We start from the raw sequence: 27,086 nt of genomic DNA on the forward strand, positions 1-27,086 counted from the left end.
GATGAACTTTTAAGGCAATCAAATTAGTACTGGCACCCTCCTTCCTCCAGGGATCTGCTGTCACCCACCCCCAGCCTCTATATTCTTCCACAGGCCTCTGGCTGCTTAAACTCAATAACCCCTTTCTCCGGTCCGGTGCTTTCTAACCCACGCACACAGAGCCCAGGATCCCCTCCTCCTGGAGAACTGGAATCACACGGTAGCAGGCCAAAATGTCTTCTGCACTCCCCATGGTCCAGACCGAGCAATGGGATTTGGTGGGGGCGTCACTGGTATGACTGGTAGGGAAGCCCCTTTTCACGGGGTGCTGGCCTGATCCTGAAGGCACTGCTCAGCTGAGCAATGAATGCCATCAGTAATGCTGAAGAAATCCCTCAAGTGGCAGCCCCAGCCACTGCTTAGGACACCAGCAAACCAAGGGCACCAAAAAAATGAAAGAAAAAAATTGAGACCAGAATTTGATAGTTTATAAATATATATTTTTGAAAGTATAATCATGTTGTACTTACTTGTAGTTGCTTCCGGGTTTAATATTTTCATTTTGAATTATACACGGAGAATGGGGCACCACAGTCTTACCAGGGTTCAGAGCCTTTAGGCTTCATCTCATCTTGATTGGGAGAAAGGTCTCTAATGACTTGCCCTTGGGGTCTGCCTCTGGCCCTGTTCTGTTCAACCTTTTAACCCACCGCTTGGAGACAGTTGTCCATCGAGTCTCACAGGTCAAAATTTAATGAGGATAAACACGAGGGCTTGCTGTTGGGTCCAAGATAACCACTGCAAACATCTAAAGTGAAGGAGCACAGCTTGGGCAATAACAAAACATGTAAAGGCTTAGGGGCTCCAGAGGGCAGTGGCTTCATACTAAACTGAGAGCATGGTGTAACCACCAAAACTAGAGGCCCCAAGGACACGGGGATGGAGAGGGAACTCCAAACTACACGACACAGGAGGTTTAGAAGAAACTGAGGGTGCTTAGCCCAAAGAAGCCTCCGTTGTCTTCAGTTATCTGAAGGCCTGATGGGGGAGCAGAATTATACTTGTTTAGTGGAAGGACAGGGTGTGGGTGGTGAAATTGATACAAGATCCTAGAGGAGTAAGCCTGGAGATGCAGTGGCTTTGCTTATGCAAGTCTTCACTTGCGTTTCCTCTCTCCTCTATGTTGCCATTTAAAAAAAAAAAGAAAAACCTTTCTCAATGCCTTTTTTTTAATATATATATAATTATTTATTTCTTTATTCATTTATTTTTGGTTGCATTGGGTCTTCGTTGCTGTGCACAGGTTTTCTCTAGTTGCGGTGAGCGGGGGCTACTCTTCGTTGCGGTGTGTGGGCTTCTCACTGCGGTGGCTTCTCTTGTTCCGGAGCGCGGGCTCTAGGCGTGCGGGCTCAGTAGTCGTGGCTTGTGGGCTTTAGAGCGCAGGATCAGTAGTTGTGGCACACGGGCGTAGTTGCTCTGCGGCATGTGAGATCTTCCCGGACCAGGGCTTGAACCCGTGTCCCCTGCATTGGCAGGCGGATTCTTAACCACTGCGCCACCAGGGAAGTCCTGCTTTCTTTTTAAAATTATTTTTTATTGAAGTACAGTTGAAGTGCAATATTATGTTACAGGTGTACAATATAGAGATTCACAATTTTTAAAGTTTATACTCCATTTAGTTATTATAAAATATTGGCTATATTCCCTGTGTTGTACAGTATATCCTTGTAGCTTATTTCATACATTATAGTTTGTACTTCTTAACCCCCTATCCCTATCTTGTCCCTCCCCCCTTCCCTCTCCCCACTAGTAACCGTTACTTTATTCTCTGTATCTGTCTCTTTCTTTTGTTACATTCACTAGCTTGTTGTATTTTTTAGATTCCACAAATAAGTGATATCATACAGTATTTGTCTTTCTGTCTGACTTATTTCACTTAGCATAATATCCTTCAAGTCCATCCTTATTGTTGCAAATGGCAAAATTTCATTCTATTATATGGCTGAGTAGTATTCCACTGTATATATATATACCACATCATCTTTATTCATTCATCTGTTGATGAGCACTTAGGTTGCTTCCATACTTGGCAATTGTAAATAATGCTATGAACACTGGGGTGCATGTATCTTTTCAAATTAATTTGTGTTTTTTTCCAGATATATAGCCAGGGGTGGAATTGCTGGATGGTATGGTGGTTCTATTTTTAGGTTTTTGAGAAACCTCCATATTGTTTTCCACAGTGGCTGCACTAACTTACATTCCCACCAACAGTGTACTGTTTTCTCCACATCCTCACCAACATGTTCTTTGTGTTCTTTTTGACGTCAGCCATTCTGACAGGCGTGAGGTGATATCTCATTGTGGTTTTGATTTTGCATTTCCCTGATGATTAGCCATGTTGAGCATATTTTCATATGCCTGTTGGCCATCTGCATGTCCTCTTTGGAAAAATGTCTGTTCAGTTCTTCTGCCCAATTTCTAGTCAGTTTGGTTTTTTGACGTTGAGTTGTATGAGCTGTTTATATATTTTGGATATTAACCCCCTATCGGTCATATCATTTGCAAATATTTTCTCCCATTCTGTAGGTTGTCTTCATTTTGTTTATGGTCTCCTTTTCTGTGCAGAAGCTTTTACGTTTAATTAGGTCCCATTTGTTTACTTCTGCTTTTATTTCCTATGCTTTAGGACAGATCCAAAAAAATATTGCTACAATTTATGTCAAAGAGTGTTCTGCCTATGTTTTCCTCTAGGAGTTTTATGGTTTCCAGTCTTACATTTAGGTCTTTTACCATTTTGAGTTTATTTTCGTATATGGTGTTAGAGAACATGTTGCTCTTTCTTGAAGGGTCTCTTGCAGAGGCGAAGCGAACATCTACATTGACTTGATCTTAAAGCCCTCATTATTTCTTGCCTGAATTCCTGCAGCAGCTCCCTCACTTGCATCTGCCAGCTCTCTCACTCCCCATCACGGGCAGAATCACCGTTCTAAAACTTGATGCAGTCCTTTTGGGCGGCTTTGCCTTCCTTCCCAGTCTCGTCTTTCTCCACAACCCACTGCCCTCTGTGCTGCAGACCACAAAGTACCCCTTTACATTCGTTTACAGACCTAGTCTCCTCTGCTCGGAATAAACCGGCCACCCCTTTGTAGATGGTAGCTCTAGTTGTTTCCTCGACAAAGTCCTTCTCGATCCCTTGGCCAAGTAATACTGTCAGCTCCTGCTTTGAGCCTCCTCAACAAACCCTGACAGGCCTCTCACTCCACCCATTTAGGTCTTTCCTCGCCTCTGTACTGCAAGTCCCCCCGGGGCAGATCCTGCCTGGGTTTATCCATCTTTGTATCCTTAGCACCTGTCACAAAACCCAGACTATACGAAGAACTCAGTAAATGGCTGATGGAATTAATGAAGAGACTTCTCTTTCTTAATTCTTTCAGCAGTAGGCACACAGTTTTTGTAGTAAGAATTATTTAGTCCTTTTTTAAAATGTCTTTTTAAAAGACGTTTAGTCCTTTTTAAAAAGTGTTAAAACAACACTTTTGGGGCAGCTTCCTGCCTATCCAAGACCCCTGAGAGTACTTCCTTGACCTCTTGAGAGTGGCGGAGACCCTAAGAATGGACACAGAGCACTAAGATGTGACTGGACAGGCCTAAAAAAATGGTTCTTGTTTAGGAGGGTTCCAACCCCTTTGAGAATCTACTGAAAAAACAGACCCCTTTCCTCAGGAAAATGCATTCAGATACACAACTTTCTAACTTGGCTCCTGGACCCCAAGTACCTGCTATTCCCTAGGGCCTCCACATCCACCCTCCGCCCTAAGCCTCCTTCTTAGTCCCACAGCTCCACAGGTAAAGAACCCCCAACCCAGAGGTGCTGGCTTCTAACCAGCACTCAGAGAGTGGGGCCGGCCTGGGCGCTCTGGCTTCCTGGCAAGCCCCACTCGTCCATCCTAGAGTGTTCTCCTGCCCACTCCTGGCCTATGCCTGGGACCTCTATAGAGATGGTAGATGTTCCAAGAAGAAATGGAGAAGTTTCACCAAAGGTGGGGAGCGGGGGAGGGGGGCAGGGAACAAGAGGACAGTTAAAACAAACCCCAGTCACTAAAAGGGGAACGAGCCTAATTATTCAGCTCCTCTTCTGGGCAGCAGTATCTCCTCGTTATCTAGTTAATACCACCAAACATAAGGAAGAAGTTAACGGCCCAAGCGTTTCTTTTATTACCAAAAACAACTGTTACGCACATACTCAGTGCCTTCAATCCCATCCCTGAGGATGACCATGAAAGTCCTTGGGGTTTATAGGAGGAACCATTTAGAGGGAAATGCCTTGGCTGGTTGTGAGGAAAGGGCCCTTGCAGGGATCAGTTACATGTCATCCCTGGGCCTAAGGACCCCTAAAGACAGGAATGGATGTGAGTTGACTATGGATTTTAATCACTCTTCCAGCACGTCTGGGAGTTAGGGTTAAGCCTGACACTAGCCCCCCCCTACAAGAACACACACACAACCAGGGTGCCCCCCAAAGAATCCAAACTCCTTAGGATCCCCACAAAATGTGGTCTGGCAAAAAAGGGAAGTCCCTCAGTCTGCTGAATGATGCAAGCCGGGTCCAGAGTGGACCGCACTGCTCTCAACACCACTCCTAAAGGCATCCATTGGCAAGGGCTGCCCACTAGGGGCACTGCCACCAGCCCGGTTCAAACCCCAGGGTCTGGGGTAGCAATGGTCAGGGTCTGCAGCCTTCATACCATCTGGACTTCTGGCTCCTCAGCTACTCCCTGAAGCTCTTCCATGACGCCCCCGGAGGGGGGCTCAGAGGCTGGGGGTGGCTCTCCCGGGGCTTCGGACAGCACATAGTAGACAATCTCTCGCTCACCTTGGGCGCTGGTCTGATTCACCACGTGGATGACAGGGCTAGAAGTGTCCTGAGAGGCCGAGAGGGCTGTCCCCTCACCACCCCCACCTTCCTCTTCCTCTTCAGCCTCTTCCTGGGGTCCTGGCTCCCCTGGCACTGTTTCTAGAATGATGCCCTGCAGGCTGCTCTCATTCAGTGATGCTCCCAGGCCCGATCCCTCTGGGGGCTGCCGCAGCAGTTGCTGTGTCAGCTCTACACTCTCATAGCGAACCAGCTGCAGACGCATGTAGCCGTCTTCATGCTCCTTGTACCTGGTGAAGGAGGAGCACAGAGGGCAGCAAACAAGGGCAGAGGGAGGCAGAAATGGCCTGGAGATTGGCGAGGTAAGGGACAAGTATGGGGGAAAGAAGCAGCCCTGGGATTCTAAGTGATGGAGGTTAAAGACAAAAAAGGTCTTTATTGGAATATTTAGAAGAAAAGGCAAGAAGGATCATTACTCAAAAAGGAAAGGGAGGGGAGGAAAGGGGAGAGAGAGGAATTATCTGTACTGGACAGTAGTGTTGTCAAAGGATTTATGAAAAGGCCATGGAGCTACAGATTAGGACCCTTGGGCTCACACTCTGGTTCCGGCTGCAGGACTTTTGGCACCATTTACTGTTTTTGGCATCGTGCCTTGGATTCAAAAATCAGAAAAATAATCTTTGCCCCACCACTATTCTCTAGGTTCCTTGAGCCTAAATGGATATGGTGGACATCAAAGTACCATCAAATTCAAGGTCTATAAATAGTTGAAAGGTATGAAGAAAAAGTGTGGGAATCTGGGAGGAACATACCGAAAACGGGGGTGCCCTGAGGGCCACTTGAACTGGTGTTTCTTGCGAAGGTGCACGGTGAGGTTGTTGCCCCTCGTGAAGCATTTGTCACACACATGGCATCTATACCTTGGCTCTGAGTCTCCCTGTGGGGGTGGGGGGAGGGAGAGTGAGGCTAGCTTCCCCCCGACCCCGGGCTCCCCGACACTTCTGCTGGCCCTTCCCCACCATCAGCCCCACTCACTTCATGCACTTTTCGGTAATGGGACTTGATAGAGCAGAGCGACCGGGCACTGAAGGTGCAGTTCTCGAAATCACACCTGTAGGCTGGCTCCTTGCTATGGGTATCCAGGTGCTTCCGGAGGTCGATCAGATTCTTGCAGCTGCCGAGAGAGGTCAGGAGGGGTCAGAGGGCATGGAGGACCCTGGAACACGAGTTTTCTGATTTCCAGTCCCCGTTTCCCTTTACCTGTAGTCACAATAGTCACATTTAAAGGGCCGGTCCTCGCTGTGGCGAAAGCGCATGTGGTTTCGGAGAGAGGATGGCAGTGGGCAGGTCATGTCGCACAGAGGGCACTTGTAGTGGTTCACTGAGAAGTAGAGACGAGGCTGTGATCCGAGGGCTAGTGGAAGCTTGGAGGGCGGGCCGGGACGAGAGGGGGTGGCCGGCTACTCACCATGGTTACGCATGTGGTCCCGCAGCAGCCGCTCCGTGGCAAATCTCTTGGAACAGTGAGAGCACTGGAAGTGTTGCTCTGTGGTGGGGCGGGCAGAAGAGAGGGTGGGTTGTGAGGGATGGTGGAGAGGCACAGAGAGGAGAGCAAGGCACAGAGAGGGGAACCATCCCAGGCAGAAGGGAACCACCAGAGGAGGAGCGGGGAGCTTAGGGAACTATGGACGGACATAGTATCACAGAAAGAGCATGGGACTTGGAGTCGAGAACCTGAATTAGAATTCCGGCTTGACCACTTACTAGCTGTGTGATCTCAGGTGATTTAACCTCTCTGAGCCTCAGTTTCCTCATCTGCAAAAAGCGGGGATAAGAGGCCTACCTCATGGGGCTGCTGCTAGGATTCACTGAGATAAGAGCTGTGGCACACAGTAAGCATGGCATAACAACGTCTAATGAGTCTCTATCAGCAGACACTGTGGTAGGTGACTGAGCCCTCAAGGTAGATGTAGCCAACTTGCAGATACCTTCAGGGGTCCCCTCTCCTGGGAATGTGCCCCTGACCCCCACTCCAAGCCTGCACCCATGCCCCTTCTCCGACCGCTTACGATCCAATGAGGTCTGGCGACGAATGTGATCTAAGAACTTGGTGTTGTTGGCAAACATGCCCCCGCAGGTGGGGCAGGCCACCACCTTCTCCTGGGTATGGCTACGGAGGTGCTCTCGAAGCTTAAAGCGGTCCTTGAAGGTGCACGTACAGCCTGGGAAGGAAGGTCCAGTCAGGTCCAGCTACAAACCCTCAGAGTAGGCTCTGGTACCCCCAAGTCTCTCCAGCCAGCAGCCAACCTTGCCCTGTAGGACTGGTCCCACCCCTAGCAGCCCTGGCCCCTTAGCAACCCCAAGGTTTCTTTAGAGGTCAGAAATTAAAGAGTGGTCCTACCTTTCCAGCCACACAGCACCACGTGGTTGTCCTTGCCGACTGCCTGGTATTCACAGCACAGGCTGTGCGCTTCCACATGCCGATAGAACCACTCGGGATTGTCGAAGGAGCTCTGTGCCAGGAGCAACTTGGGGTAAGGACTGAGGGTGGGTGGAGGGACTCTTACCCCTAGGTGTCCAAAGGGGGCTTCTCGGCTCTCTCCCAAATTAACTTGGTGGGGATAGGAAAGTTTGAGCAAGGGGGCTACCCAGAAATGTAGGAGGGCTACTAGCGGGAACCTCAAGAATACAGGGCCATCCCTGAAAGGGTCAAGGCATCTTGAGATCCCCAACTTCCCTCCACCCCTATGACTGGCTCTGCCTGCTGACCTCACAGTGCTCCCACAGACACAGGAAGTGGTCAGGGATGTCAGGGATGAGGTTGCGGCTCTGGAAGTCCAGGACGCAGGGGCTGAGGTCGGCCTGGCTCTGCAGGGCCTGCAGCCCGCACTGTTTCAGCTTGGTGTGGTAGCAGTGGAAGTAGACATGGCGCACGAGATCAGCCGAACTGTCCAGAGAACAAAAGCCGCACTCCTGCCACAAGCAGGAGAATTCTTCCTCTGCAAAGAGGGGTTTAGAAGGACGAGTCTGATACTTTCCAAAGCTCTCCGTCCACTTAGCAGCAAGTGAGGACGCCGGACTGACCTGGTATGCCAGGAATTCATTCAGCAAATACTAGTATTTAATGACCACTGACTGTGTGCCAGGCACCAGGGATACAAGGACGAGTAAAAAAGAGTCCCAGTCTTTGTCCTCGTACAGCTTTCAGTCAGGGAGAAAAAAACATCCAATAATCACATGTATAAATACTAGACTGCAACCAGGTGGAGGGGAAGTGTGGTCTAGGCAGGGGGACAGTGTGTGCATGTCCCAGTGCCAGTGACTCAGAGACAGCAGGTGTGGCTGGCATTTGCTACAGTGGCTGGGAGTTTCTGCTGTTCCCCGAGGAAACTGGGAGACCTCCCACCCCTTCCTGTCAAACCGGAAGTCCTTCTTTCCCCCATATCCTGCCCAAAATCGGCCTTCCCTAGGAAGGACTATTCACTAGAACTATTCAATTCCACTTCCTATCTCTCTAGCATCTGTCTAAGCACCAAATTTCCAATGCTTTATAGGGGTTTACTTGTTTTGAAAAGTAGATACTTTTAAAAATATAATAATCCCCTAATTTCTCCCCTGTATAAATATTACTTGACTTTTGAAGCTATTAGTCATAGTTCGCAGTCACTAGACTCAAAACAGAATTTGAGGTGGGGGAAGGAGAGGTGTCTCTATACCTTCTGTAGAACAGAGTTTTTCAAACTGTGTTGTGACCCATTAGTGGGTAGTGAAATCAGTTTAGGGGATTGCAAATCACACTTTTTTTTAATGAAAGAGAATAAGATAGAACAATTCAGAGAGAATTTAATAAAGGCAAGTATTGTTTTTAGTATTTTTTAACTTTTGTGTACAGGGTTGTGATATAAGATGTATTCCTAACTGGTGGTCACAGTAAATAAAAAAAAAAAAAAAAATTGAAAAACACTACCAGAGAGTGAAAAAAGCAGCTTGCCAACAGCTTGTACAGTATGATCCTTTTTAAAAAAATAAAATCATATCTATCTAATTTATGTATACACATGCAGAGAGAGGTCAAAAAGAATGTTCACCAAAGTCAGTAATTGACTTTTGATGGCAGGATGGCAGGTTCATTCCATATATCCTTGTTTAATGAGTTTTCTATAATGAGTCTACAGTGTTTTTATAAACAAACCAAAAAAAGCACAATTAGGAAAATAAACCACTACTCTCGCCGGCTGCCTTCCCCCTTTGCGGCAAGGAAAATCAGATTTTCCACCATCTCTTGAGCTCTTTCCCCCTGCTGTGTCCTGCTTCCTTACCCAGCGGGTCCTCCTCCTCCTCCTCCTCCTCCTCCCCGGAGCCCTGCAGGTGCTGCTGCAGGTGCTGAGTGACGTGCTCGCAGAACTCCTCCATGGCAGAGCACACAAAGGAGCAGGACCCCCACTCACACTGTAGCCCCAGGTTCTCCTTTCGAGGAACTTTCCCAGGGGGCGGCATGGCCTTCACCCTAGAGGGGGAGGAAGAAATCAGCAGCTGCCTGGATTCCACCCAAGTGCTGTTGGGCATAAACACCTGGGTGGGCAGCCAGCCTAGACCCAGGAGACATTTTCCAGTGGCCCGTGACAAACTCCATGCTTTTTCAATAAGGACAGAGTAGCAGTTCCTTAAACCCCTGGAAGCTGTCTGCTGTTCTTGGGAAAGGAGAATACAAACTAACATTACTGAGCATGTGCCAGGCTCTGAGCTAAGAACTTCAACAGACATTTTTTCAAGGAGCTTCAGAGCAACCCGCCAGGAAGGAATTACTCCTACAGGAAGCAGAACAATGCTCAGGTTCAAAAAGAAGGCTTTGGGGAATGACCCAGGGTTCAAATCCAGACGCCTCTGTCCACCACCTACTTAGCTGTGCGACCCTGGCCAAGTAACTTAACCCTTCCACTCCTGAACATCCTCATCTGCAGAATGGAGATAACAAGCCCTTCTGCTTTTAATTTCACACTTACTATACGCCAAGCACCTACTAAGCACTTTATCTGCCTTGTGTCATTTAATTACCAACACCACCCTATGAGGTAAGCACTATTTTTAACTTCATTTGTAGATAAGGGCCTAAGGCTTGGAGAGGTTAACTGGTTTGACCAAGATCACACACTAGTGTGGTCGGGTCAGGTGAGGCTGACTCCAAAGTCCACATTCTTTCCTATGCACACAGATGACCCTAGAAGCTCCTTATTTCTTACTGTATCATAAGTCCCCCGCCAGACTTACAAAGTGCCGTACAAACTCCCTTTGCCTAACCTATCCAGTGCTTTACTCCACCACTGCCCTAACACCCTCTGAACAACAATGCAGATTCCATTTCACGAAGGAGGCGGTTACCTGTCCAGTTTATACTGGGTGTACACAGTGCTAGGCACACTTAGGCATGTAATAAATATTTATTGAAGAAAGCTGAATAAAAAAACTAAAGGTTCTCAACCTTTAATATGCACACAAATACAGAGGTTTCCAGCCCCTCCCCTAAAGGTTCGGATTCGGGAAGGCTGGGTTAGGCCTAGAAATATGCTCTCTTAACTCAGCACTCCAGTTCTGGTGGGGCTTCCAGGAACAGAGTTTGAGGAGCAATAAAAGAACAGTCTCCCTTGTTAAAACAAAACACAGGGACTTCTCTGGTGGCGCAGTGGTTAAGAATCCGCCTGCCAATGCAGAGGACATGGGTTGGAGCCCTGATCAGGGAAGATCCCACATGCCGCAGAACAACTAAGCCCCTGCACCACAACTACTGAGCCTGCGCTCTAGAGCCTGCGAGCCACAACTACTGAGCCCACGCACTGCAACTACTGAAGCCCGTACGCTCTAGGGCCTGTGCTCTGCAACAAGAGAAGCCACCGCAATGAGAAGCCCACGCACCACAAAGAAGAGTGTCCCCTCCCGCTCACTGCAACTAGAGAAAGCCCGTGAGCAGCAACGAAGACCCAACGCAGCCAAAAATAAAAAAAATAAAACAAAACAAAAAAAACCACAGAATGACAGATGATACTGCAAGCAAAATCTCTGGGGGAAGAAAAGACACTAAGAGGCCCTGACTCTGTCCCCTGAGTGTCACCTCTTCCTTGAGGATTCTCACTGATTCCTGCTGTCCCCACTGTGGTACCCTGAGAGGGAGCGGAGGCATTGCTCCCGCTGGCCTTCCTGAAACAGGTGGGAACTCTGAAAAAGAACTTTACTACATAGTGACGAAAAAAACCCAGAAAACACAAAATGCATAACATCTTTCATAGCTACAACTGTAAGAACCTACTATATCTAAATGCTTACCAGAGAAACCCCTTTTAAATCCACAGCCTTTGCCTCTTCTCTGAGAAAAAGCCAGCTACCTTTGACACTCTGGGTTGTGAGTACTTGGGGTTGCTGAGCTCTTGGTAGACTAATAGTGAAGCCCTATTAGGAGAAAATGTGGACTACTTTCACAATTTTGGGGTAGAAGAAGTAGGGAAAGCCTTCCTAGGTCAGACATAGCAGTCCAAACCTCCTATACTACCCTTCAGGATCAAGTCCACTTAGCACCGCATGCAAGGCTCTTCTCCAACTGGCCGCAACTTACTTCTCCAGGAGCTGGGTAAGGGAACTAACACATGAGGGCCTACCATGTGTCAGCCCTGTGGTGAGTCCTCTTCCAAACTTCAGTTCATTTGGTGTAAGAGTGTCTTGATTCTAATCCAAAGGTCGTGCCCTTCCCCCCACACCTATGCATTTATTCCCTCTTTCTCTCTGAGTCAGTAATCTTTGTCCCTAAGCATACTACATTCTCCTAAAACGCTCTGCCTGAGAAACCTCTACTCATTTGCTTCAAGCCCAAATGCCCCCTGCTTGGTGACCCCTCTCCCAATTCATCCAGGTACAGCTGACATATCCCCCCTCCTGCCTCCACAGCACTCGGTACACACTTCCATCCAACTACCTGTTACAATGGAACAGAATGTGTGTCCTCTAGACGAGGAGCTTCTCAGGGCAGAGCCCATCTCTTCTTCACTTCTCATTCCCAGCATTAGCCCAGAGCTTTGTACTCCCGGGAAACTCAATAAATGTGGGGATATGACTATATCCCAGGAAGCGCTCCTAAACTACCCCGCCCCTCAAATCACTCTCACATTTCGGTCTGATGGCTAGCGTAGTTGAAACCAGAAAAGCTCAACCCTATTTTTTCTGCTGCCCTTGGTCACTCATGGTTGTTTTGTGTTCCACTCTCATTTACCCAACTGGACAATATTAGCTGCTTCTAAGCAGATACCCTATCACGCCTGTGTCCCTATACTGTGTCCAGCACAATGCTGAGCACAAATATTCTAAACACATACCTGTTGTTAGACTGTGGATAAGGCCCCGGAAGCAGGCTATCTAGATATCTAGAATGACTTGAAATTTAGGCAAAGCTCCCTGAATCCCTCTTTCACCATCCCCCAGCGTTCTTTACTTTCTTTCCCTGTACGCTGCTTGTTTCTACCCTGGGAAGCTGTAGGACAAAGTGACTATTTGGTCACCCCTCCTCTTTCTGTAGGCAAGGGATGCAAATGAGGCAACCTGTATACGGAAAGGGTGCTGGACCAGTTGTCAGAAGACCTGGGTTCAAGCTTCCTGTCTCAATGAGTTTGCTCAGCCTAGAATAATATAACACCTATTAACTATCTACTATATGCCAAGCACTGTTTTAAGTATCTTATATGTATAAAAACTCATTAACACAACAACCCTATTGAAGTAGGTACCATTATTACCCACTTCGCAGATGAGGAAATGGCCCAGATAGGTTAAGTAATTTACCTAAGATCAAAGCTAGAAAATAATGGAGACAGAATTCAAAGCCAGGGAGCTTGGCTCCGTTCTCCTCCTGCATCAGCCTGTCTTACCTCTTCATGTCTGATTCCTTCCTCCCCACAGACATCATATCCATATACACAATACCCAAAGCATGTTTTATTGAGTAGCTATTTTGTCAGTTTCCTCCAATAAGCTGTGAGCTCCTAGAAAGCCTGGTCTGTGCTGTGTTCAGTTCTAACTGCAGGGCCACCACGTACCTACTACAACCTCTTTTAATGTTTAGGTAAATCTGTTAACTTATTACTTTACTTTTAGACAAATCACATAGCTTCTTTGAACCTGTTTCCTTAAATGTAAAACAGGATACTAATATCACAGCAGTGGATGATGGATTCAACAGATCTGATTAGAAAGTTCCAACATTTACTAGCTATGTGACCTCAGGCAAGTTACTTAAGCCCGGGTTTCCCATGTAGCATGGGAATAATCATGCATGTCTCATTGAACTGATTTATGGATTAAACCAGATAATGAATATTAAAATGCCTAGCATAACACACCGCCAGAACTCAACAAGTGTTGGCTCTTCGTATCCTTGCTTCTAAGGATGAGATGATCTAAGCACGAATTCTACAAAAAGATCAACAAAAGGAAAGCCCGAAGGATTCCTAACCCTTCCTTTCATCGGGAGTCATAGTAAGAAGCAATCAGCAAATACTTGAGTATAAATTGTAACGCAAAGCACCGAATGAACCCTGACTGGTGTTCAAGAAAGGAGGGACCCAGATCCGGAACCTCCTAAGGACTCACAATGTGGTCGAAGAGATAAGACTCTGACGTGTTAAGACAACGACCAAAACAAAGCGCCGAATGAGGGAAAGCTGGACAGGGAGAAATCCCAGTGGCAGGCGAAGCAGGGAAGACTTGCCCTAAGCGGTGAGGACCGGGCCCCTGGAGCACAGGTAGAATTCGGAGAGAAGGAAGGAGACCGTTCCGGCGGGTAAACCTCTCCCTCTCAGCCCCGCAGGCTTCCCCCAAGGCGTGGCGGCGACCGTGTCTCAGCGGCAGCGAAGCCCCAGACGGGAGGTTCGAGTCGATGTTGGGGGCAAGGCGCTGCAGGCACCAGGCAAACCAGCGTGGCCGAACAGCAAGAGGGAGCCTCGCCTAAGCGACCGGGGAAGAGCCTGGCCTCGGCAGCCAGCCCAAAGCCCAGCCCGACGCTGCCCGGCCAAGCCCACAACCCGCAGCTTACCGTCGATCAGTCTGCTCCGGGGTCTCTCCTGCTCTCCTCCCACCTCGCACCGTCTCCGGGAGGGCGCTTGAGCGACGGCCAACGACAGCCAATCGCCGCTCTCGGATCCCTCTAACAACCAATCGCCCCTGCGACTGACGGAACCCGTGCGCGACCAAAACACGGAAGGGGCGGGAGTGAGGGGCGGCGGGACGCGCGGAAAGGTACCGCTGCTGGCGCCGCGGATCTCCTGGCGTGGCGCAAGCGGGGATCCCTAGGGCCCGAATTCCCCGAACTGCGCAGGCTCGGCCCACGGCACCCACTGGGCATGCGCAGAGCTCGGGCTGAGCGCCGAGAGGGGTCTCTGTCCTTGTGTTGGTTATCAAGCTAGCTGGCCGCGTGGGCGCTGAGGCAGAGGAACAGGTGGAGGAGGCCGAGGAGGCGGAGGAGGAGGCATGCGAGGCTCCGTGCCCAGCACAGCAAGCCCCGCTCAGCCCAAATGGGGGTCCTTCACCTTCTTAATCTTTCTGTTTCTTAAATATCAGTATTCCTTGTGCCATCTTCTCTTTCCCCTACACCTCACCTCCTGTGTCACCAGTCTCAGTGAATGACTCCTTCAAGTCAGAAACCTGGCGGTCATGGCTGATTCCTCCCTCACACGTCGCATCCAATCCATTGCCAAGTCCTGTAAATGCTACCCCCTTAAATACAGGATCTCTCATGTTCATCCCCCGTTCTTGATGTTCGTCGCCCCCTCTCTAGTCCATTAACAACGTCCATCCCGGATGTCTACACTGACCTAACTGGTTCCACTGCGGACACTCCTACTTCCCTCCAAACCATTCTCGACGGAGCTCTCAAGTGATCTTTACAAAGAGCAAATCTGATCAAACCATCACCCTGCTTTAAACACTCAAAGTCATTCTGTTGTCCTCAGGACAAACCCCCAAACCATACTGAGGCTTTCTAGACTGTTCAGCATCTGGGTCCTGCATACTTCTCTCCACCGTGTCTTGAGTGCTCCTCGAACTCACTCTCTGCTCTCCAGCCCCCACATTTCTTTCAGTTTCTCCACCACACCTAGCTGCCTTTCCTCCCCTGCCTTGTTCTTGCTGTTTCCTCTGCCTGGAATAATCTTCCCTTTCTCACCTTCCCACATATGTTTGATTCCTACTCATTCTTCTGGTCTCAACGAAGATGCTTCTTTTTCCTGGAAGTCTTCCTGGACATCCCTTTCCTGCATTTCCCCATTACAGCTCTATCACGCGGTATTGTATTTGCCTGTTTACGTGTCTGCATTCTGCACTAGACTCAGTTCAGTGAGAGAGGGCAGGGATTGCGTGTGGTTTTCACGTTTATAACCCCATTGTTTAGCCTAGTGGCTGAAACTCAGTAAGGGTCCAAGACATATTTGTTTAAAAATTATGTACGTTAGTAAAGTTCATTGGGATTGATATTTACTGTGTTATATTTTCTAACCTAAATATAAACCTATATAATTTATATAATCAGAAAACACCTTACATGCTCAATATAAATAAAATGAACTTAAAGATGCCATTAAAAATAGCAAAGCCAGGGACTTCCCTGGTGGCACAGTGGATAAGACTCTGAGCTCCCAATGCAGGGGGGTGGGGTTCCATCCCTGGTCAGGGAGCTAGATCCCACATGCAGGCAGCAACTAAGGAGCCCTGGAGCTGCAACTAATGAGCCTGCCTGTCGCAACCAAGACCCGGCGCAACCAAATAAATAAATATTTTTAAAAAATAGCAAAGCCAGAGTAAAATCAGAATTTTGTGCATGAAGTTTGTTACTAACAACAAACAGTGAATTAAACTTTGTCCCTATTTTAAAATATAATTCAAGAGTAACAAAAATGTTTTATCAACTTTATCCATTCAAAAGCACATAGGTATATTAATACTTCATAAAATGCCAACTGTATTTTAATTCAGACTTACACCACTAAAGATGGCTCTTAGCTTTAATTTAGCAATTTCATGAAGAAAAATCCATTCACTGAGCTGTGTAGACTCAAACAATATTTACAGAGCAAAAATTTCAGGATATCTCTGGAATCCACGCATGTTTCCAAAATTTGAAATGGTGTATTGCTGTCTAACATAGGTCACTTCCATCTCAATCTGCTTCTCTTGAAAACAAGACACAATTTTGGCTGGATAATTCAAGACACATCCTGAGATTTGTTCTTTAAAAGCTGCCAGAAAATCTTAAAGCGTAATTCATACTCATCAAAAACTGTGGATCTCTTCTGAAAGTATAAGGTGAATTAGGTTATGTTTTGCGTTTCTTTTGCGTTCATTTTTTTAAATCCCTATTTTTGAAATGTGATCAGGCTCTTTGCCACTACTAAATATGTGATTGCATTGAGTTCTGGGCAGATCACCCTAGAAACTGAGTACATCTTCCAGTCACCATCAGCTCAATCCACAGGTCTAGTAGGAATCTGAATACCTGCCCTCCCATCAACAATAGTTTCTTGTGAAATTTCAAGTTCAGTGTGTTTGGCCGTCTTGTCATATTGGTAAACAAACTGCTGCTCTGTGAACTATTAAGAGTTGTATTTCTTAGATCAGGGGAAGTAGCTTGATAAATCTTTGAGTTTTGAGGACCTAGAATTTAGCATACCAATATATGCAAATTAACCAAACATCCATATTCTGCCACCCTTTCTAAATATTCCATTATTCTGTGACTAGCACGGACAGGAGCATGGGGAAGATGAACAACTCCAAGCTGCCTAGCCAAAGGCAGGTGCCCTGAAGCCCCTGTGATATAGGTTAGTCAGAATGGCAAGGCTGGAAGTGAGTGTGACCTGGATGATTATCTAGGCCACCCTTCATTTTAGAGATGTGGAAGTTAAGGTTCAGAAAGCAGAAGTGGACTTCTCAAGGTCACTTGCTGTGTCTGTGGTACACCCAGGTTTTCTGTTACTGGTCGAGTGCTCTCTCTGACATCCTGCAGCAGCTTATCTGTTTCAAGTCCTGTGTAAGATCCCAGAGAACAGCAACCAGCGTCCTAGAGTTTGCTAGTATCCATAACTCCCTGAAATTTGCCCACATTTAGGAGTGAAAGACTTTTTGATGATGATGAAACCCTTATAAGACTTCCCCCTCCCAATCCGTCTCTTCTGAGGCAACAGCTCACACTTATTCAGCACCGACTGTATGCCAGCCAAGTTCTAACCCACAACCAAATGATAGTTACTTTTATCGCAGTCCCCACTTTACAGATGAGAAAAGTGAGGTGCTCTAAGTTTACATATCTTGCCCAAGGTCACAAAGATAATTAGTGGAGCTGGGACTCAAATCCAGGCAGTCTGGATCCAGAGGCTGTGCTCCGGACTCTCCTATATTCTAGAAGGAGCAGCCTGTTCAAGGAAGGGGAATGAAGATGCCCGTACTAGCCAATAGACTTTTTTTTTCTGACTGACATTTTTGCTACAGCTTCACCCTTTAAAGACGCTTGTTCTCCCATCCTCTCTGTACATGTCCCTTCCTCCCTGCAGGAACTTCGTAGACCCAATATATGTGTCACCGACCCCACCTCACTATCTGGGCCCTGTCTCTGATCCTCCCACTCCGTCAACACCACAGCCTCGCTGCCCATTCGCCTGTCAAAGGATGACCAGTTGTCCAGTTTATAAACTCCAATTTGACTTTAATAAATTAAATTCCAGGCCATCACACAGCAATGGACATCATCATCTCCCGCTAGACAGAGGTGCAGCTCTGCTCTTGCTCCCATCATCACACGCTCTGTAAATAAAGCCCCTAAAGCCATCTCTCGGGGGAAGGATTCCCATCAGGCTCCTGGCTCCCTCCTTCCAACAGAGCCACTGCTCACAGAGAAGGCATCAAGTACAAAAACGGTAACAAAGGGGGAGGGAGGGATGAGGAGCAGAAGGGGAGGCAGGGAGGTGGGGAGTACCTGCCCCCCATCCCGGGCACCGGCCCGGCTTCCTATGAGCCGTCAATGTCCTCAGAGGCAGACATTGGTGCTGGTCGGAGTGGGGACCTGAGGGAGGTGAGGGAGCCCCATCCGAAAGGGAATTGCCTACCCTCCTGGGATAGGAAAGAAGGGTCACCTGGGAGAGATGCCCTCTACTACCTGTTCACTGAGGGTCCGGGACCACACATATAAATAAAAAAGAGAATAAATAAGGGAGGAAGGATCAGCTGAGGAGCTGCGCACCCTGGGACTCCTCTGAGGGGCCAGTGTCGACAGCAGGCCAGCGGGTCTGGGGAGTGCCCACACGTGCCAGGACAGAGCCCCCTCTCGCTCCCAGCCACCCGCTCCCTCTTCTATGTCCTCAGCAACGGGTGTCCACGTCTCACATGCTTCCCGTTGCAAGTACTCTTCCAACTAGCCCCACAGCCCAGGGTGGACAGGGCATCCTGGAACCCAGAGGGCTTCCCTGGCCCAGGCTACTGGGAATCCAGGAAGGGGAATGGAAGGGAACGTGGGGAAGGGGCTGAGAGGACGCCTGCCCTCTCCTAGCTCAGGAGGTGAGCAGGGCCCTCAGAGCTGGGGGCTGGGGTTGCCATTGGCCTTGGGTTTGGATTTGAAGGAAAAGCGCTTGATAAGACGGCGAGAAAAGCTGCCAGCCTTCTTTCGGACGCTGGGTGTGGCCGTCGTGTTGGAGAGGTCATCGTGTGATTGGCTCAGACCAGCTTCCTTCTGACGAGGCCTCCGGCGGAAGATGAGCTTAGTGCCACTGCGCAGGAAGCTCACTGTGAGGGGAGAGGGGAGGCTGAGGCAGCGAGGGGGGCCCCACGGGGTGGGGTGAGGAGGGGAGCCGAGAAAGGACAAGCGTGAAGGGGTCCAAGATGTGGAACAGAACAAACATGCCCTTTAGCCTTCCTGGGGAAAACACGGTGATGCTCGTGGGAGTCCGTGTGTGCTCCTGACCACCGCCCCTGAGGTGGAATGTCACGGGGCTGGCTGCTCCGTGAGGACAGATGGACGACTGGGCCTCTTTACTATGGAAAGACAGAGGCGGAGCAGAGGGTGTTCCTAAAAGCCATGAAGGGACAAAGTGGGTTGACGCTGACTTGTTGACCAAATTCCAGGGTGTGAGCAGGAAGCAGTGTGTCTGGAAAACTTCAAAGAGGTAAATTCAGGACGAATATAATGAGAAGGGTGCTTACACGGCAGGCTTCGGACTTAGGACTCTCATTATCCCAAGAAGTGATGCAGGCTTAAATCATAAATAAATACATTCGTGAGTGATAGACTCACTGGCAGAGGGATGTGGACGTCTGGGGGCAAGCCCTTGAACCTGAGAAATTAGAAATACCACAGCTGTGCACAGACTGTGTCACTGCTAGAGGGGTACTCCTAGGGTTGCCTGGGGTAGGAATTCTTATACTCATAGGGGAGAGAGTAAAGAATGAAAGGAAAGGGTCGTGGGCGAGAATAAGGGAAGGAGGATATGCGCTTAGATCCAGGAAGAAAGAAAAAGGGAGGTAAAAGGAAATATTTTTACATCTCTTCTTATCACCCAAGCCTGTTAGATCCAAGCCAAGACTCAAGGCATCAAGTCCCCCCTCTCTACTCAAGCTTGGCTGAAACAGGCTGGGAACTCTGGGATCCCTTAGGGGAGGAAGGAGGAGATTGGCCTGAGGCTCCTATGTCCCTTAGTGTCCAGTGGGACCCAGGTGATGATACTGGGTGTAAAAGAAGGGGGGGGCTGCCAATATCTCCCCACCTTTGTGATCCTTGAGGCTGCGGGTTTCCAGCGCACCAGTAGACCCTGTTTCCGACTCAACATCATCCACAGAGGGCCTCTCAGAAATGTCCGAACGTGTTGTCTCATCTGCTTCCTGGACACTCGTGGGACTGGAGAGGGCATCTAGGGGTCCTGGGGATATGGCTGGTGGGTCTGAGGGAGGTGAAGAGGGACCTCCACTGGGCCCTGCATCATCCTGCATTGAAGCTTCCAGGGATGCCGCATAGCCCAGGGATAGTGCCAACTCGTCCTGAGCAATGGGCACCTGGCAGGAGGGACAAGTTTTAATGGGCAGGAGTGACCAATGAGGGCTCTCTCCCTAGCCCAGCTCCTCTCCCCAGAGCCCCGTTACCTTGGAAACACCGGAGATGATGAGTGTGCTACGCTTGGTGGGTGTCTTCTTGGCTGCCCGCCCGCTGGGCTCAGTCAGCTGGCGAATGGCTGTCTCTGCTACAGGGTCCAAGCCGTTGGAAAGGTGGCTCTCCCCTGCTGGATGACGGATACAGGGGATGGCTAGCCTGACTCCTCCCCAGCTCCTTCTTGGACCTGAACTCCTGTGCCCCACCCCAAATGGTTTTTGACTCTGGGGCCCAGGTGCCAACCCCCACTCACACTTCCCGATTCCCTACTCACGGCTGCTGCTGTGGGAGGTACTGCTGGGGCCACCACTCTCGCTCAGCACAGTTGTTGTCTTCTCGGTCACCTCCACCTTGGACGGGGAGCGGGAGGGGGAGTCTGGTGGGTGGGGGAGGGTCAGTGAGCTGGGAGGTGCTTTAGAGTGGCCCCCACCCCCTACTGTCTTTATTGAGATGCAGACTTTGGTTGACTCAGAGGGTAGGGATGACTAAGGGATGATTAATCACAGGGGTGACTAAGAAGATGCCATGGGGACAAAAAGACACCACAGGAACCAATGGGAGCGTGGGAAAGTGCCATGGGGCCCACCGAGGGCGTGGAGAGATGCCATGAAAATATTGAGTGTGCAGAGATGGCAAAGGGGTCCAGTGGAGGTAGGGGGAATTCCATTCCCCTAGGGGGAATTCCATGGGAGAAATGTCATGGAGGGCCCCTGGGAGTGGGAGAGTTGCCAGGGAGGACACTGGGTTTGTTGCAGGGTCCCACAGGGTGCTGGAGGTTGAGGGGCGAGGGAGGGGCAATTGGGCAGCTGGGGCTGGGAAAAGGGAAGGGGAGAGACGTGTGAAAAGACAGAGGGCAACTTGGGGAGGTGGAAGTGTGAGAATACCGTAGGAGGGGCTGGTAGATCCAGGATTGAAGAGGGAGAGGACTAGTTAGGGAAATGGAGGGATGCAACGGAAAGTTTGAGAGAGTTGAAGACAATGAGGAAGATGTGGTCGGAAAACAGGGAGAGTTGGAATTAGGGCTTTCCTTGCCCTTTCCCTGTCCAGCCACGGATCTGCAGTCTGGGGCCCCTGGCTAGAGCTGGGCTCCCAGGCTCCTCCTCTTTACCTAATTTGCCATCTACCCGGGGCCGGGACTGGACGGTGGTGACTGTGGTGACAATGGTGCCATCGGGCATGATGGTCCGGTCAAGCTCAATCTTCTTGGTAGGTGTGATGCTGGGGCGTGGAGTGGAGGGGGTGGGAGTGCCCAGGTTCCGGGGGGAGCCCTCCTCATACTGAAGCTGCCGAGGGGTGGAAGAGGAAAGAGGCAGGGCCTCAGAGACTGGTCTTCCCCCGTGTCCTCCCACCTCCCCCCAGGGGGCAGCTTCTCACCTCTACTGCCATGGTGGCTGCCTGCCCCAGGGCTTTCCCTGGCCCAGGGGTGAGTGGGCACACCTGTCTTCGGGACAGTGGTCTGGAAGGGGAGGCCACAGACACTGTGGCCTGGCCCAAGAATTCAGCTGGGGAAAGGGGTGGCACTGTGAGCTGGGGCCATGACCAGGCCCCGCTCAGCACCCACCCAGAGGTGCTCCTTCCTGCCCCATACTCACTGTCTCCACAGCTGCTACTCCTCAGCACTTTGAGGATCAGCTCCCGGCTCTGGGGCCCCAGATCCCTGTGGCCAAGAAGAGGTGGGGCAGGGAGGGGGAAGATTAGCAAACTGAATCCACCCTTGAGTTGATCACAGGCCAGAGGCAGAGAGAGATGGCGGTAAATAAGATAGAATAAGTGCTGCAATCATCCTCCAAATATGGTCTCTTCCCAAGAGAATGGGACGGGGCTGAGCAGGGACCATACTACTCAGCTGGGCATTCAAATCCTCCATGCTCCTGCCCCATCCTGCCTTCGCAGTCTCCCTCTATGGCAAATCACTCTCTTTTTCCTTTACTCAAGTTGTTCCCTCTGCCATGAACACTTTTCTCTAACACTCCGTTAAAATCCTACTCTTGCTCGAAGGTGTGATTTAAATGCCACCTCCTCCATGAAGCCTACTCTGATCCTCAACCTGTGGGAATTAAGCTCCCCCATCTAAGCACTTCCACGGCACTTTGTGTAAACCTGGACTGGAGCACTTATACCATCTTCTTTACGTACACCTGTCTCTGCTTCTAGCCTGTGATCAACTCAGGGCGGGGGTGTATCTTAGTTATATCTGGACTAGGCCAGGGCCTGGCAGACAGTAGAGGCTCACACCAAGGTTTACTGAAAACAGAGCTGATTCATGCCAGGGCTCTGCTGGAAGGCTCTGATCCCCAGTCCAGCCGTGGGAGCAAGGGTGGGGGCTGGGGAGTCACTCCTTACAGTGTCAGGTCCTCGCTCCACTCCACCTCAGGCCCAGCCCTCATGGGCTTGGTCCACTTCTGTTGCATGGGGTTGTCGAGCTCAGCTACACAGCACACTTCCCCAGTGCCTGTGGGGAACCGGAAATTTGAAAATGCTCAGTTCCAAGCTGAGAGGCCACTGAGGAGCAGAGAGGCCACGCCCTTGGCGGGGGGGGGGGGTGGGGGGGCGCCAGGAGCACCTGCAACCATAGCCTCGGCAGTCCCCCAGAAGCTTCTGGCTCTCACCTTCCAGCTCACGTCCCAGGTGAGATGCTCGAAGCTGCCTTAGGAATAACCGGGTAGGTCTGGGGATGGCTGGCTGGGCTTGGGGCACCACAGGTGGCTTCTCACTGGGTACCTAAGAGCAGAAGGAGGTAAAAAGACCAAGAATCCCGACACAGTACCCTGGGGACAGTATGCACGCAAACTCTTTGCTTTGAGCACCTACTCACCAGGCCGCCAGGGGCAGAGCAAGCCCTGAGGTTGACCATCATAGCTGGCTGGGTGCTGACTATGGAATCCTCGATCAGCTCCTCAATAGTGGAGAGCTCTACTTGCTCCTCACCTCTCTGCGGGGAGGAGAACAAGGAGGTGAGGCCCCCCAGCTCCGCCTCCCCCTCCCTGCTCTGTCGCTTCTCTCCCAGCCCTGCCCCCTTACCTCCCTGTTCTGCAGCTTGGGAAGCACTGTCAGCCTGAGATCTGGGCGATCAGTGAAGGCCCAGGATACAAGCAGGCCCTCGCCAGGGATTTCCTCCAGGTTGACTTCCAACTGGGGACAAGGGACAAAGGGACTGGGTTGACTTGCCCCACTCCTCCAACTACTCCCAACCGCCCCCCCAGGACCCTCCCTTCCCAAATTCTGTCTTAGAAAGGAACCAAACTGAAAAGGCTGAGGCAATTGAACCACCCGCCCCCTGCCCAACTCAGTTTCCCACATCCTCCTCCACCTGTGTTGGTGGCAGTGTCAGAGTGACGTGGTAGGTCTCCATGGAGACGGCAGCGGGGGACTGCTGGGTCACAGAGACTGGAAACATCACCTCCTCAGCAGAGAGCTGGCAATGCAGCACCTGAGACAGGCGAGGCACGGAGGCAAGGAGGGTCAGGCACAGAGGAAGGGTGCTCAACTTGGCCCTGCCCTGTCCTGCCCGACAACGGGTCAGCAGACCCCTCTCCACTTTGGTTTTCCTTGGGAATCACCTTTTGGGGGTGATAAGCCCATAAAAGAATGACAAAAGCCAAAGACTCCTCTCTCCAGAAAAACGCAAATATGCACACATGTACTACAGTTTGCATGTAACTTTAGTGGGATTTTCAGACCTCCTGAAGCCAATCCTGGGATTCCCTAAGGCATTCAAAGACTTCAGGTTAAGAACGCTCAGACTAAAGGGAAGTCAGGATCAGCCCCCACTCCAGCCCTAAAGAAGGCAGTGCCCATCAGACCCTTACCATGGTGCGCTCTGATTGGTCTGTGCAGGTCACATGACTGATGCTGGCTTTGGGTGGGAGTTGGGGCACCTCCTCAAAGGCGATTTGGATGGAGCTCTGAGGGAGTAATGTGGGCATAGGATCAGGTCTCTGGAGCTGCCCCCCACAGGGCTGGCCTACTCAGTTGCTGGCTAGGCCCTGGCACTGCAGAGGCCTCAGCTGCAGGCTGGCTTCTGGCCTCTCCTTGGCTCAGGGCTTTAGGACAGGAAGTGTCCCCCTTGAACCCCGCCTCTCCAGGGGCCTGCAGCTGCTAGGGAGACCTGGGAAGCTAGACCACCTCAGAGACCACATCACCTTGAGCTGAAGACCCTAGATTTCTCCTGGAATGCCAGAAGCCTCCCTCTTCCCCCCCAGCTTCCTCTTCATCCCCACCCTACCCCCGAAGAAAGGTGTGCATAGAAAAAAAATAATAAAGGTGTTGGTGCCACCTGTATATCGTAGCTGGGCAGAGAGAGACACAGCTAAGCTAAGGATGAAAGCAGTAGGGCCCCTTATTCAAGACAAGAGCTAAACCTTCTTCCAGATAAATAGGATGTAGAGGCATAAGAGTATGACTCTATCCATATTCTTGGAGATGAAGACTAGCTCAGCATGGCCTTGGGGAACTTTACCAGAGGAACTGGGAAGAAAAGCAAGCTCAGAGGGCTCAAGGGCCAGAGACTTGGCTAATTCCTCAAGGCAGACAGCAGGGTGGCTTTAGGGAGCAGAAAGCTGCTTAGCTTAGGTGTTGTAAGAGCTTCCTAATTCTTCCACAGCAGTGGAAGCAAACTACTGCAGCCCCATCCAGAGAGCAGGATGGGAAGAATTGAGGAGGGGGCACAGACTGAGCTGGCAGCTCCTCCTTGGGTCTTGCGATGGGAGGAAACAAATGCACAGGGCTCATTTGCCCGGCAAACCAGGGAAAGCCAACTTCTCTGCTACTGTAGCAAGCTTGTTCAAAAGCCAGGCCAAGGGAGATGGATGCTGGGAACGCCAGTCTCCCCACCCCCTGCAAGGGAGGCTAATGTCCAGCTGAGTCAGCTGTCCCGGGGAGTCAGTCCTGACCCAGGGACAAGGTACAGGGAGAGCTGGGTGGAGGGCTGAGTTCACGGCGTAGACTGACAGATGCCATCTGGCTTTCAGGTCAGCTGGGCAGAGGAAGCAGAGCAATTTCTTGCATGGCCACTTCTGTTTCCAGGCATCTGGGGAGCTAGTGGATTAAAACCCTCAGACTAGTGGTGACTGGAAATGGAGAACCCTCTGAGCCAGGGGCTAATAGACTGTGAGGGCCAAGATGAGTGTGGACCCCAAGAGAGGGCGGTCTCCACCTCCCACCCCACCTCAGTCTTATGACCACGCTTCCTGCCCCACTTCCTGGGAGGCCAGCTGCCCATGGTGCAATGGGAGGAAGTAGGCTGGGCTAGTCTGTGACTGACCCTCAAGGGGCAGCTCTAGGCTCATCTACTGGGCGGGGCATGGATTGTCAATCTCCTTTCCACCTGAATACCTTTCCCTCAACACAGACACTGCAGGGAGCATGGAGAAGGATGTGTTAGACTGCAGCAGTGAAATTACTGAGGGATGGGGTGGGGGGGAATTCTCCCGGGAGACCTGCCTGATCACACCAGGGATCTGGGGCATGAAGTGCTGACTGGGTGTGGTGGCATGAGGACCAGGCAAATTCCTTCCACAGGTGCACAAGTCTCCCTTCTACCCCCTGCAGCGCCCCCCCCCCACACCACACACACAACCAGCACCCAAGCTGGGCGGAAGTGCCCTGGGGCACAGGGATTAGCGTTGCTATGAGAACAGCAAGTTGTGCACTGGTCTGGAGCCAGAGAGTACCTAGACCGCAAGAATAGAGGATTTGGGACACAGCCGCATTTCTACAACCTCCAGCCTCACTTGCACCCGTTTCTCTGATCCCAGAGGAAAAGAAAGGCCATAGGGTTCCCCAGTTGCTCCCCACCCCCATACGTGCCTCCTGGCCTGAGCAGTCCCTCCTCTAGAAAAAAAGGCTGAGTGACGGGACCACCTAGGTCCTCCTGTCCAACTCACCCCATCCCTGCAGGCCTGCTCGTTCAACGCTCGCACCCAAGCCCGCTGCCAGTTCTCCCGGAAAGACCTGAAGGCGAAGAGCGACGCCAGGAGGCCCCGGACGCCTGGCTCCTCAGGGGCGCCAGCCCGAGTCGCCCGCAGCCTCAGCAGCGAGCGCCACGCGCCCAGCTCCCGCAGGGAGCCGGCGGGCTCGGCGGCTAAGGCGGGTCCCGGGCCCCGGCCCCCGCGGGCCCGCGCCAGCCACAAGCCCCGGGCATACTGCAGCAGCCAGCCCAACACCGTAAGCAGCGAGGCGGCGAAGAGGACCAGCAGGGCCGCCCAGCCCACGTCCCGCTGCCCCCAGTCTGGATCCATGCTCCGCGCGGGCTCAGGTCCCGGTTCCGGCTCGGGCTCAGCCGCTGCCCCGGGGGAGCATGGCCCGGGCGGGCCGCAGGCCGGGGGCGGGCTCCCCCGGGGCTCGGCGCGCGGGATCGGGGGCTCTCCGGGGCTGGGTGCCCAGGACTAGTGGGTGCCACAGATCGAGGAGAGGAGGTTCCTGGGGGGTCGCGACGCCGGGGTCCCTCTCTCCGGAGTCCGGGGCCCTCCTCGGCTGGTCCGGCAGTCCAACCCGGGTTAGTCGCCGGCCAGCGCCCGACTCCTCCCACGGCGGGGGCCCCGCCGGACCCGGGCGGGGACTCGTCTGCAGAGACGCTGGGGCTCGCAGGCCGGCACCGGCTCCGGGAGGGCTGCGTGCGCAGAGCTGACACTGACAACACCGCCGGGCCCCCCGCCCCCATCCGGCCTTAAAGGAGCCGCACCCGCGGCGGGCGGGGCTTAGTGAGCCCGGCGTTCCAGCGCTAGAAGAGGGTGGGAGGAGGAGCGGAGAGCGGAGGAGGTTCTAGGGTTGGAAATAGGCGGGATCTTTAACTACCCCGCCCCATCCTGGAATCAGGGGTACTCGTGCTCCCCCGAGCTCAAGGCGAGAATAAGCAAGAGTAATTTCACTCACCTGAGATGACGCCTCTGCTTTCCCCTACGTTCCTTAGCTTTCCATAGTTTGGACGCCTGTGGGGTTAAAAAGGAGGTGACCCCTGTGAATAGCATCAACCCCTTATCCCAACACTCCCAGGCTCAGCAGCTTCTTGGTTCCTATGTCCTGGCGGAAGCTAGGCCCTGGGTATGTAGCTGCAGAGCATCCCTCCTAGAT

General features: G+C 51.3%; 2 protein-coding genes across 4 annotated transcripts; both read right to left on the reverse strand.

Moving 5' to 3' along the window:
* Positions 1-3,460: 3,460 nt before the first annotated feature.
* Positions 3,461-14,075, reverse strand: HINFP (histone H4 transcription factor). The gene is made up of 10 exons (XM_068556255.1): positions 13,926-14,075; positions 9,175-9,362; positions 7,625-7,854; positions 7,257-7,368; positions 6,925-7,077; positions 6,324-6,401; positions 6,116-6,236; positions 5,891-6,029; positions 5,668-5,792; positions 3,461-5,145 (listed from the first exon to the last, which is right to left on the reverse strand). Exons 2-10 carry the CDS (start codon positions 9,350-9,352, stop codon positions 4,722-4,724), a joined length of 1,560 nt encoding a protein of 519 aa, XP_068412356.1. The 5' UTR covers positions 9,353-9,362; positions 13,926-14,075; the 3' UTR covers positions 3,461-4,721.
* A 3,489-nt stretch (positions 14,076-17,564) lies between these two features.
* On the reverse strand, positions 17,565-26,646 carry C2CD2L (C2CD2 like). Of its 3 annotated transcripts, none has more exons than XM_068555808.1 (14): positions 25,901-26,645; positions 23,825-23,920; positions 23,326-23,445; positions 23,037-23,147; positions 22,831-22,947; positions 22,625-22,736; positions 22,359-22,467; positions 21,608-21,672; positions 21,390-21,517; positions 21,124-21,298; positions 20,290-20,391; positions 20,009-20,142; positions 19,636-19,921; positions 17,565-18,658 (listed from the first exon to the last, which is right to left on the reverse strand). In XM_068555808.1, exons 1-14 carry the CDS (start codon positions 26,252-26,254, stop codon positions 18,447-18,449), a joined length of 2,121 nt encoding a protein of 706 aa, XP_068411909.1. In that variant the 5' UTR covers positions 26,255-26,645; the 3' UTR covers positions 17,565-18,446. The 3 variants fall into 3 exon arrangements, with proteins under 3 accessions (XP_068411909.1, XP_068411908.1, XP_068411910.1); XM_068555807.1 differs by having other exon boundaries at positions 20,009-20,145; XM_068555809.1 differs by having other exon boundaries at positions 18,464-19,206; positions 20,009-20,145; positions 25,901-26,646.
* Positions 26,647-27,086: the final 440 nt, after the last annotated feature.

This window comes from Eschrichtius robustus, chromosome 11 (genome assembly GCF_028021215.1).
Source record: "Eschrichtius robustus isolate mEscRob2 chromosome 11, mEscRob2.pri, whole genome shotgun sequence".
NCBI lineage: Eukaryota > Metazoa > Chordata > Mammalia > Artiodactyla > Eschrichtiidae > Eschrichtius > Eschrichtius robustus.